At 41.8% G+C, this 12,311-nt stretch overlaps 1 protein-coding gene across 3 annotated transcripts in view; it reads left to right on the top strand.

The window, feature by feature from the left end:
* Positions 1–11,626, top strand: part of trim36 (tripartite motif containing 36) — a 165,534-nt gene extending 153,908 nt beyond the window's left edge. For all 3 annotated transcript variants that reach the window (XM_078566387.1, XM_078566379.1, XM_078566372.1), the window contains 2 exons: positions 6,873–7,170; positions 10,632–11,626. In XM_078566387.1, coding sequence (XP_078422513.1) covers positions 6,873–7,170; positions 10,632–10,998 — 665 coding nt within the window. In that variant the 3' untranslated portion in view covers positions 10,999–11,626. The remainder of the gene's footprint in view (positions 1–6,872; positions 7,171–10,631) is intronic.
* The last annotated feature ends 685 nt before the right edge of the window (positions 11,627–12,311 follow it).

Genomic DNA, 12,311 nt, shown 5'->3' with positions numbered 1-12,311 from the left:
GGCCCTGGCAGAATCCAAACTGAGCATCAGTGAGTAGGTTATTGCTGTGTAAGTGCTGCTTGATAGCACTGTTGGATTGGATTTGGCCTGTATTTTGTGGACACGACATACCTGGGCAATTTTCCACATTACTGGGTAGATGCCAGTGTTGTAGCTGTACTGGAACAGCTTGGCTAGGGGCACCATTAGTTCTGGAGCACAAGTCTTCTGTACCACTACTAGGTTGTTGTCAGGGCCCATTGCCTTTGCAGTATCCAGTGCCTTCAGCCATTTCGTGATTTCAAGTGGAATGAATGGAATTTGCTGAAGATTGGCATCTGTGATGCTGGGGACCTTAAGAGGATGGCTCACCCACTTGGCACTCCTGGCTGAAGATGGTTGCAAATGCTTCAACCTTGTCTTTTGCACTGAAGTGCTGGGCTCCCCCATCATTAAGGATGGGGATTTTGTGGAGCCTCTTCCTCATGTTGTTTGTTTAATTGTCCACTACCATTTACGATATGAGGTGACAGGGCTGCAGAGCTTAGATCTGACCCATTGGTTATGGGACCACTTAGCTTTGTCTATTGCGTGCTGTTTTTGTTGTTTTCTTTGCAACTAGTCCTGTTGTTACAATCCTCATAGAGAATGTTAATAATGGAATCCCGATGACACTAATGGAAAGAAAACCACTGGACAAGATTTCACTTTTTAAAACTGTAACAACCAACTAAAATCAACCTAAGTCAAATATTAGTTAACAGGTGAAGGATATTTCAAGAAAAAAGGTCAATTTCGCTTTAAATAATCAGTACAACAAAGATACGCCTCAAATAGTTTCAAACATTCACATTACTTCTCACAAAAATTTGGCACAATGTATAATCTGACAGTCTTTCCAATTGTTTCAGCCCTGGAGCTACATTCACCAGCAGGCATATTCCATCCAAAGTCCCCAGACAGTTACAGCCAACAAGAAGCACAACTACAAACACTCACCCACTCAGGTCACGACAACCCTGATGGCACAGAATCTCCAGGGGCTTCCTTCTCTGATCCCTTCAAACAGTTTGATTGGCTTTGGCTCAACAGCAAGTCATAATGTTCTGTCCTTTCCAACCATATGACACACACAGTAAACTCAGTCTCTGTTCTATTTTTAGAGGCCTGTTTCAATCAGGGTGAGTAACCATCCCAAATTTGACATGTTTATCCCATAATTGAGATGGTTGTCCTGTGTCGTAGCTTGTATATTGCTGGGATGCTGTTTTTCCCATACATCTGAGCTTTAAATTTGTGCATGCGCAGTACGCTTTTGCACTGTTCCCGGCTGCCCGATCAGACAGGTTTGCTCTCCCTCACTCTCACAGGTTCGCCTCCCCATTCCCACTCCTGCAGGTTTGCTAGCAACTCCCCCTTGTGGGCTCGTCAGCAACCCCTGCCTGCTCATATAGCCCCCAAACCAAAGTGTCCCTTACTTTTTTCCCCTGAGAGTTGGTTGCCCTGGTTTCAATAGCAGGATCTATTCTAAAACTGCAAAATAGAATACAGTTTAATTTGGATAGAGCCTGGTCTGTTCTCTCTTTTCACCAATTCCCAGTCTTCTGAACTGTCTGTCACAAAGACAGTTGAAAAAAAAACGCTACTGCAAATAGCTTTCCATTTACCCTATACTTCTTAGATGCCCTTCCCAATTTCTGAATGTAATGATGTCATAATCATGAAATTGATTCATCCATTTTCAAAATACTCCCCAGCACACTTTGTTCTTCAAAGTGACATTGTACTAAAAGAAAATAATGTTTTTTCCAGCACATGGGTCATCACACTGTGTTGTAGCTTCACCAATGGTGAAACTTTATTTTTAGGCATGCTTGGGGCTGCTCCTTGCATGCCTTTCTGCACTCTTCATTGAACCAGGGTTGATCCCTTGGCTTGATGGTAATGGTAGAGTGAGAGATATACCAGCTCATGATGTTACAACTTGTGGTTGAATACAATTCTGCTGCTGCTGAGGGTCTACAATCCCTCCTGGGTACCCAGTTTTGAGTTGCTAGATCTGTTCTGAATCTATCGCATTTAGCACGGTGGTAGTGCCATACAACATGATGGGGGGTTATCCTCAGTGTGAAGACAGGACTTCGTCTCCAAAAGGACTAAGCGGTGGCCACTCCTACTGATGGTGTCTTGGACAGATGTATCTTCAACATTTAGATTGGTGAAGACAAGGTCTAGTAGGTTTTTTTCTGGCGGGGGTGGAGCGAGATGTGGTTATCGGCAGGAGGTTTCCTTGCCCATGTTTGACCTGATGAGACATCATGCGGTCCAGAGTCAATGTTGAGGACTCCTAGGGCAACTCCCTCATGCCTATATACCAGTGTGTCACTGTCTCTGCTGGATCTGTCCAGTGGTTTAGGACACACCCAGGGATGATGATGGTGGTGTCTGAGTCATTGTCTGTAAAGTATGATTCTGTGAGTATGACTATGTCAAGCTCCCAATTTTGGCACAAGCCCCCAGATGATAGTAAGGAGGACTTTGCAAGATTAGCAAGGCTGGGTGTGCTATTGTCTTTTGACAGGTAGTCCATCCAGCTTTATTCCTTTTTGACTTTCTGTAGCGGTTTAGTACAATAGAATGGCTTGTTAGGCCATTTCAGAGGGCCGTTAAGTGTCAACCACGTTGTTGTTGGTCTGGAGTCACATGTAGGCCAGACCAGATAAAAATAGTAGATTTCCTTCCTAAAAGGCATTAGTTACCTCAGATGTCTTTTTTTTAAAACAACAGTTGGTGATATTTTCACTAGCTTTCAATTCCAGACTTCTTTTTTAATTGATTAAATGAGATTTGAACTCATGTCTCCTCAGCATTAGCTTGGACTTCTAGATTACTAGTCCAGTGACATTACCACTGTGCCATTGTCTTCCCTGTTAGAGGACTGCATCAGAGCAATTTAAATATGATATCCATTTGTTCCAACATTGCGAGTCCTTGATTGTAAACTATATGCAGTGTAAATTCTTTGATAGAGTATTTCAGATTCCTATTTGGCGTAACTAGCCTGATTTACACTTTTAACAATTAAATATCTTAATTTCCAGACAGAGTGGGCAGTACAGGCACTTTTAACAGGAGTATCTCACCATTTCCTGACCTATAATCTTTCCCTTCTTCCCTTGCCCCTTGGGAGTTCATTTAAGAACGGCTCAGGTCAAAGATTCATACATGTTAATCTATGCCCCAATTGGATTTCCAAAAGGCACTTGTTAAAGTGCCATGTCAGAGGTTAATACACAAGATAAGAGCACATGGTGTAGGGGGTAACATATTAGCATGGAAAAAGGATTGGTTAACTAAGCAGAGAGTAGAGATAAATGGGTCTTTTTCAGATTGGCAAACTGCAACTAATGGAGTGCCACAAGGATCAGTGCTAGTTCCTCAAATATTTACAATCTATATCAATGACTTGGATGAAGGGACCAAATGTATGGTAGCTAAATTTGCAGATGATACAAAGATAGGTAGGAAAGTAAGTTGCCAACAAGTGGACAGCCTGAAAAAGGGATATAGACAGGTTAAGTAAGTTGGCAAAAAATTTGGCAGATTGAGTATAATGTGGGTAAATGTGAACTTGTCCATTGTGGCAGCAAGAATGGAAAAGCAGTATAGTATTTAGATGCAGAAAATTTGCAGAACTTGGTGGTATAAAGGGACCTGGGTGTCCTGGTACATGAATCACATGGGCCAGAATTTTCTGTTCGGCGTGTGGGGGCAGGCCCCATATGCCAATGTGTAAAATGACGCACAGTGATATCGGGCGTGCGTCCTGACGTAACCGCGCATCATTCCGATCTTTCGGTTGGCGGGCGAATGCCGGAGCGGCTGCACGCCTGCCGAACTGTCAAAGGCCTGTTAAGGCCATTAATAAACTAATTAACCTAATTGGCTGGGCTGCCTGTCCAACCTTAAGGTTGGCGAGCAGGTGAAGAGCCTAGGCGGCCTTCGCATTTTTCATGAAATCTCATCCACGGGCGGGATGAGGTTTCATGAAGGGTTTATTAAATTAATAAATATTTTTTAAACATTTGATAAACATGTCCCAGCTCATGTGACACTCACATGTGTAAATGATTTTGAACTTTTTTTATTTTGATGTTTCAAATTGAACTTAATCTCCTTGAGGCAGCTCCGTGGGCAGCAATTGGCTCTGCGCCCGCCCACACCCACTCCCGACCGGCCCGCCTGACGGGGAGAAAATTATCCCCGTAAAGTTAGTATGCAGGTACAGCAAGTGATTAGAAAGGCAACAGGAATGTTGGTGTATACTGCAAGGGGAATGGAATATTGAAGTGGGGAAGTTTTACTGCAGCTGTACAGGGCCTTGGTGAGACCACATCTGGAGTACTGTGTTTAATTTCGGTTTCCTGAAAATTATTTTTTAAAAATTCATTCATGGGATGTGGGCTTTGCTGGCTGGGCCAGCATTTATTGCCCATCCCTAGATGCCCTTGAGAAGGTGGTGGTGGGCTGCCTTCTTGAACCACTGCAGTCCATGTGGTGTAGGTGCACCCACAGTGCTGTTAGGAAGGGAATTCCAGGATTTTGACCCAGCTACAGTGAAGGAACGGCGATGTATTTCCAAGTCAGCATGGTGAGTGGCTTGGAGGGGAACTTTCAGGTTGTGGTGTTCCCATCTATCTGCTGCCCTTGTCCTTCTAGATGGTAGTGGTCCATAAGACCATAAGACATAGGAGTAGAAATTAGGCCATTCGGCCTATCGAGTCTGCTCTGCCATTCAATCGTGGCTGATAAGTTTCTCAACCCCATTCTTCCACTTTCTCCCCGTATCCTTTGATCCCCTTACCAATCAAGAACCTATCTATCTCGGTCTTAAATACACTCAATGACCTGGCCTCCACAGCCTTCTGTGGCAATGAATTCCATAGATTCACCACTCTCTGGCTAAATAAGTTTCTCCTCATCTCTGTTCTAAAAGGTCTTCCCTTTACTAAGGCTGTGCCCTTGGGTCCTAGTCTCTCCTACTAATGGAAGCATCTTTCCCACGTCCACGCTACCCAGGCCTTTCAGTATTCTGTAAGTTTCAATCAGATCCCCCCTCATCTTTCTAAACTCCATCGAGTATAGACCCAGAGTCCTCAAACGTTCCTCATATGTTAAGCCTTTCATTCTTGGGATCATTCTCGTGAACCTCCTCTGGACCCTCTCCAGGGCCAGCACATCCTTCCTGAGATATGGGGCCCAAAATTGCTCACAATATGGTCGTGGGTTTGGAAGGTGCTGTCAAAGGAGCCTTGGTGAATTCCTGCAGTGCATCTTGTAGATGGTACACACTGCTGCTACTGTTCATCAGTGGTGGAGGGAGTGAATGTTTGTGGGTGTAGTGCCAATCAAGCGGGCTGCTTTGTCCTTGAGAAGCAGTTCAGAGAAGGTTCACTCAACTCATTCGTGTGATGAAGGGCTTATCTTATGAAGAAAAGTTGAACAGGTTGGGCCTATACTCATTGGAGTTTAGGAGAATGAGAGGTGATCTTACTGAAACATATAAGACTCTGAGGGGTCTGGATAGGGTGGATAACGGAGAATATTTCCTCTTGTGGTGGAAACTAGAACTTGGGGACATAGTTCAAGAATAAGAGGTCTCCCTTTTAAGACTGTGATGAGGAGAATTTTTTTCTCTCAGAGGATCATTAGAGTATGTGATTCTGTTCTCTAGAAGGTAGTGGAGGCTTGGTCTTTAAAATTATCCAAGGCTGAGTTGGATGGGTTTTTGTTAGACGAGGGAGTCAAGGGTTATGGGGGGCAGACAGGAATGTGGAGCTGAGACCACAACCAGATCAGCCATGGTCTTATTGAATAATGGAGCAGGCTCGAAGGGCCAAATGACCTACTCCTATGTTCCCAGGGTATCACAACAAACAGAATCCTGGAGATTAATGCATTTGAGAAGTTCACTAATGAGACACAGTGATATAGATATTAAACTGTTCATTACAATGAATGGAACTAGGTTGTTTTTGCAGTAACTAAGTAACAGGGAGGCGGTGGCATAGTGGTATTCCAGAGACTCAGAGTAATGCTCTGGGGACCTGGGTTCAACTCTCACCATAGCAGATGGTGAAATTTAAATTCAATAATCAAAAAAAGTCTGGAATTAGAGGTGAAATGATGACCATGAAACCATTGTAGATTGTCGTAAAAATCCATCTGGTTCTCTAATGCCCTTTAGGGAAGGAAATTTGCTGTCCTCACCTGGTCTGGCCTACATGAGACCTACATGGTTCACTCTTAAATGTCCTCTGGCAAGTGCAATTAGGGATGGATAATAAATGCTAGCCTAGCCAGTGATGCCCATATCCCGCGAATGAATAAAAAAAATTAGCTATAATCCACAAAGGACCTTAGGCATCTCTCTTCCTTAGAAAGAGATAATTGGTTATACATAGTTTGAGGGGCACCACTCTACAAGCATGGGGCAAGGTAAGGAGGCAAGTCTCTATGAACTACTGCAAGCTGGTAGAGGGATTGAACCCACACCACTAGCATCATTGTGCATGGCAAGTCTCTATGAACTACCACAAGCTGGCACAGGGATTGAACCCACAGCACTAGCATCAGTGTGCATCACATTATAGCTAACTGAGCTAACCAATCCCCCACACTGAAGCATCCTAAAACAGTCACATTAGAGAAGCACCATTGCTTCTTGTTATCAAAAGTCCAGTATTGACATGCTCTAGGCAGAGTTAATGATAAATATTCTGATGATACCTTGTTGCAGAGGGCCAGAAAACAAGCCAAAACTGTTAGCTTTATTCTGTTTAGTGATAAAAAAGTGAACTTATGACTGTAACATTTCTCTTCTTTTAATATAGTTTTAAGGTTTTTGTTTGATGAGAACTGCGGCTACAACAGTGATCACCTGATCTTAAGCAAACAGAGAGACTCTGTGGAGAGTGTGGCTGGCCTTCCCCTGTTGCTAGGTGCAGAGCGGATTGTGGTTGGAAGTTATATGTCTCTGGACTTCATCACAGGGGACACTGGAATAACAAAAGGGAAATACTACTGGGCCTTCCGAGTGGAGCCCTCCTCATACCTGGTCAAAGTAGGTGTGGTGTCTGCCGCAAAGCTGCAGGAGTGGTTTCACAGTCCACGAGATATCAACAGTCCCAGGTTTGTACCTTGTCACCTATTCAGCATATCTGCAATGCAGCATTAGAACATCCATTTGCAAATTGTAAAAGTTGTTTGCAAACGTTTTCTGGCAAGGACTTCACTGCCGGACCGTCAAGGTCAAGTAGATTCTACACCTTTTATCGAACTTCATAATATTCAACAACTTTTTCTGAAATATTACATAAAGAAAAGAAATGAAACCATTTCCAATCAGCACAAATGGTTGCTGGACTGTTCAAAACTGCTCCTAGTTAATTGTGTAATGATATTGACATTCGTTCTTCTTTCTAGAATGAGAAAGCATTTTATGGGTTGCAAACCAATAAACTGGACAAGCTACAGGGCCCCTAATCTTTATCCACCATTTGATTTTGGATAAATTCCAGTGCAACAATGCAGGAAAGATTATTAATTTAGTTTTAATAAGTTTTTCTGATTAACATTGTACACAAGTGGTCTGGTGCATGAAAGTACTTCCCATTTGAATCAAGCTATTCCCCAAAAGTACTACAAAATGTTAATAGCTTACGGTCCAGAACAGTGCTAAAATGAATGTGTCAATTAACATCACCCACACTAATGTACTTAATTAAATGGCTGTTGTTGTTTAGAATTGCTGCTCACATTAAGCAGAAACATGAAATACAGCATAGCTTGTGAATTAGCCTCTACTAATGCAAGGCTAGAATGTGATCCATTAAATATAGAGATAAAAATAAAAAACTGCGGATGCTGGAAATCCAAAACAAAAACAGAATTATCTGGAAAAACTCAGCAGGTCTGGCAGCATCGGCGGAGAAGAAAAGAGTTGACGTTTTGAGTCCTCATGACCCTTCAACAGAACTGAGTAATATTAGGAGAGGGGTGAAATATAAGCTGGTTTAAGGTTGGGGGGTGGGGGGGCGGAGGGGGGAGAGAAGTGTGGGGGTGGTGGTGTGGTTGTAGGGACAAGCAAGCAGTGATAGGAGCAGATAATCAAAAGATGTCACAGACAAAAGAACAAAGAGGTGTTGAAGGTGGTGATATTATCTAAATGAATGTGCTAATTAATTAATTAATGATAATTGCGGTCTCCTCTACATTGGAGAGACCAAACGTAAACTGGGCGACCGCTTTGCAGAACACCTGCAGTCTGTCCGCAAGAAAGACCCAAACCTCCCTGTCGCTTGCCATTCTAACACTCCACCCTGCTCTCTTGCCCACATGTCTGTCCTTGGCTTGCTACATTGTTCCAGTGAAGCCCAACGCAAACAGGAGGAACAGCACCTCATCTTCGAACTAGGCACTTTTCAGCCTTCCGGACTGAATATTGAATTCAACAACTTTAGATCTTGAACTCCCTCCTCCATCCCCACCCCCTTTCCGTTTCTTCCCCCTTCCTTTTGTTTTTTCCAATAATTTATATAGATTTTTCTTTTCCCATCTATTTCCATTATTTTTAAATCTATACCTTTTATGCCCTGTTAGTCTTTCCAAACCACCCCCACTAGAGCTGTACCTTGAGTGTCCTGCCATCCATTCTTAATTAGCACATTCGTTTAGATAATATCACCACCTTCAACACCTCTTTGATCCTTTTGTCTGTGACATCTTTTGATTATCTGCTCCTATCACTGCTTGCTTGTCCCTACAACCACACCCCCCCTCCCCCACTTCTCTCCCCCCCGCCCCCCAACCTTCAACCAGCTTATATTTCACCCCTCTCCTAATATTACTCAGTTCTGTTGAAGGGTCATGAGGACTCAAAACGTCAACTCTTTTCTTCTCCGCCGATGCTGCCAGACCTGCTGAGTTTTTCCAGGTAATTCTGTTTTTGTTTTCCATTAAATATAGAGTTGGATAAATAAAGAAACAACCAAAAGCTTGGTCTAGAAGTGTTAAGGTCTAAATCGGATAGCAACTGTAAGGAGGTATCTTTTATGTTAGGTTTATGAATGCACTATTAGGGTAAATATAGGTCTGCTTGAAATGTATGAAATGTGTATTAACAGCAGCTTGACACATACTTTTTTTGACCTCTTGTGGTTATTAAACTTTGTCCTCCATTCCACAGGGGTCCTAGAAGTTAGGAACTTACCACTCACTATCTGTACCACTTTCTTTCATATTGTTATGTCTGCTATATTGACAATTCGTTTGCCACCCACTCCCATTATTTCATTCCCCACTATGCCCAACCCCTGTTAGAACTATACTTATGCCGCTCTGAGAAGTTTAAAGCTCTCTTTTCCCCTGAATATTTTTGATCTAGGGTTTCAAACTGCTGCATGCTTGTTCTGCTTTAAGATCAATATAACTTTAAATCTTGCATGCTGGACCCTTCAATGCTTCACCTCTCCCTTCTGAAATAGATTGATATCACACGGCCCCATTTACAGGCTCACCTGAAAATTGCACTAGACAGTCTGGCGGTTCAAGGACTGGTTGGGGTTCCACCTGAATTTTCTCTGTTGGCTGCTCAATTTTCAGGCAAGAACCAGTCAGTGTAAATTGTTCCTAATTCCTCACTATAATATTAGCAAAGTGTGGGAAATACTCTGTGCCTCCCTATATTTTCAATCTGTGCAAGGTACTCTACAATTTCCTATACTGTTACCAGCCAAAAAAAGACAACCTAAATATTTTGAAAAGAAAAATTTGACATGGTAACTGCATGACTGCATTTTTTTGTCCCATTAACAGCTTGAGGGGCACATTCTACACTGCCCTGTCCTATTTTCAGCCTGATTGAGACTCTGTACTTTCTGTATTAACAGCCCCAGGGGAACACGATGTACCTGCTGTTGAGTAAGGTATTCTACCACCAACTGTTAATAGCCCCAACAGCAGGAACACTTCCAAATCAATAAACTGGATAGATAGTCCTGGTTTTATCATTACTTACTCCTTCAATTACAGATTTGTTTTAGTTAAACGTTTTCCACAGCAGTTTTGTTGTATTCCTGTTGCCTTTTGTTTGCGATCAGTATAGGCAAATATTTCTACTGACAACATTCTAAATATAACTCCTGTAATAAAAATATCTGTGGTTTAAAGAAAAACAAAATGGACAGTGAGAACAGAATAGACATAAGATACTTCTGGGTGTAGCATAACAAGTAGTAGAGATGAATGTTAGCTTGAAACTGCAGTTCTGTCATTCTCTTTGATTCTTTTAGCATGGTGCAAACATGAATACATTATTGATAAAAGAAAGCACTATAGTTAAGTAAATATATACAAAGCCATCAAATTAATCCCGTAAAAGCCTGCCTGGAGTAACGGCTGAAAAATGAAAGTGGCATAATCTATAAACGAGTCTTGGGTTTGCTGGAGCTATTTTGTCTCCAGCCTACCTCTTTTTCACCAACTGAAATCTAGCTAGTTTTGTTATAAAATAAAGCTGTAATTTTCAGTAATGGATTTACATTTGTTTTTTGTGTCTCCTCTTCTCTAACATAAGTGCTTGTTTTTCACAGGTATGATCAAGACAGTGGCCACGACAGTGGTAGTGAAGATATAGCTTTGGAACACTCTCAACCTTTCACCTTTGTTACCGTAGGGATGAGGAAGCTTTTCATTCCAAAAAGTCCTTCTAGTTCATCCACAGAGTCTTGTAAACGCTCCCTGCCTGCGCCCAATCGGATCGGTGTTTGCCTGGACTATGACAAAGGGAAAGTGAATTTTTACAATGCAGATATTATGCAGTGTTTGTATGAAAGAAAGGTGGAATGTTCTGGAGCAATGTATCCTGCCTTTGGGCTAATGGGAGGAGGGGCGGTACATTTGGATGAATTAATTACGGTGAAAGAATCTACAAAATCTAGTTTCTTTCTCAATTCCTGATTGCTAGGAGGCATTTTTCCATAGATTTTAAAACAGTAAAAAAAAAACCATTTGCTTCCCCTGTTCATAGCACTTTATGGCATGCATTGCTTGAAGAACCTTGTATATGGTTCCATATGTGAAAGGTTCTTGGTAGAGTATTGTGCAATACAAGCCACTGATTAGACAATAGAAAGTGGTATTGCTCTCAAAAATCTTCCTTTCATCCTTCTTCACCTCTGCTTCACTTTGTTTTTAGTACAAATTAGATTGTTTAAAACTTGAATGGAAACGCACCTTTTGAAAGGAAATAATACAGTTGAGATGTGTGCATTATATTGTAAGATATGTAGAAGTGAAATTGGTTTATTTAAAGTTTTCAAAGTAAAAACATGAACCTAGCTGGTATGTGTTGTCTTGTTTTTGCCTGTATTGTGTTTGAGAATCCCACGTTACATCATTGCCAGGGGCAGAGTAAAAGAAACTGCAAAGTCAACAATCAAAAATGCTCATTGTGTAAACTGAAGTGTGTATAGCTTCTTTTTGAGTACCTTGTGTTTTGTCAGAATGCTGTAACAATACTCTAAATACAATTAAGAATATTTGTACCAATTTATTCAAGATTTACAAATACATTTGAAAGAATGAATTTATGATTTTGCCAGATTTATCAGTCAGAATATTGATTCAGTTGCCGTTAACATGCAAAGACTCAAGGAAACCACCTCCCTGTCCAGCTTGCTAAATGACTGAACCTGTCTGATGCTGGTGGGTTGTTTTGAGCCTGCTCAGATTAGACAATCTGTCTAGGAATGTATGGAGCCTGAATGGTATGTGGCCATATGTCATCTGCTTCTCATGTTTCTATTTATAAAGCACCATCAAATATTAACCAGAAGCTGGGTCAGAAATCTCTCCACTGTTACATATGAAATGTAAAAATGTGTAAAAGCCATGAAAAAAAGGGTGGAATAGAAGGCAAAGCAAAATCACTAGGGGGTGTGTGTAGGACAAGAAGGGAAGACTCTGCTTATCCTCCACAGTGAAGCACTGAAAATTGTTAACATAGATATATTTTACAAGAGAGGGTAAAAATTTGACTTGAGTTTTTCATTGGGGTGAGGGCTGGCAAGGTGGGTAGTAAATCATTAATAAAGAATATATAAAAGTAAACCTCTCACAAAATTACAACAATGGGCTGAGGTAACTCAATGCTGTTTTACAGTTGGAGGCTCTTGAGCTGGAGGTGTCCCTCATCTCATGAGAGATGGGACCTGGGGTAGACCTGACACAGACTGCAGCTTGGTGCGTTGTTGCATGGACAGTCTGGATCT

The sequence above is a fragment of the Cetorhinus maximus genome, chromosome 2 (assembly GCF_964194155.1).
Source record: "Cetorhinus maximus chromosome 2, sCetMax3.hap1.1, whole genome shotgun sequence".
In the NCBI taxonomy this organism is placed as follows: domain Eukaryota; kingdom Metazoa; phylum Chordata; class Chondrichthyes; order Lamniformes; family Cetorhinidae; genus Cetorhinus; species Cetorhinus maximus.
The sequence above is the reverse complement of the archived record's forward strand: the minus strand, read 5'-3'. Positions and strand labels throughout refer to the sequence as shown.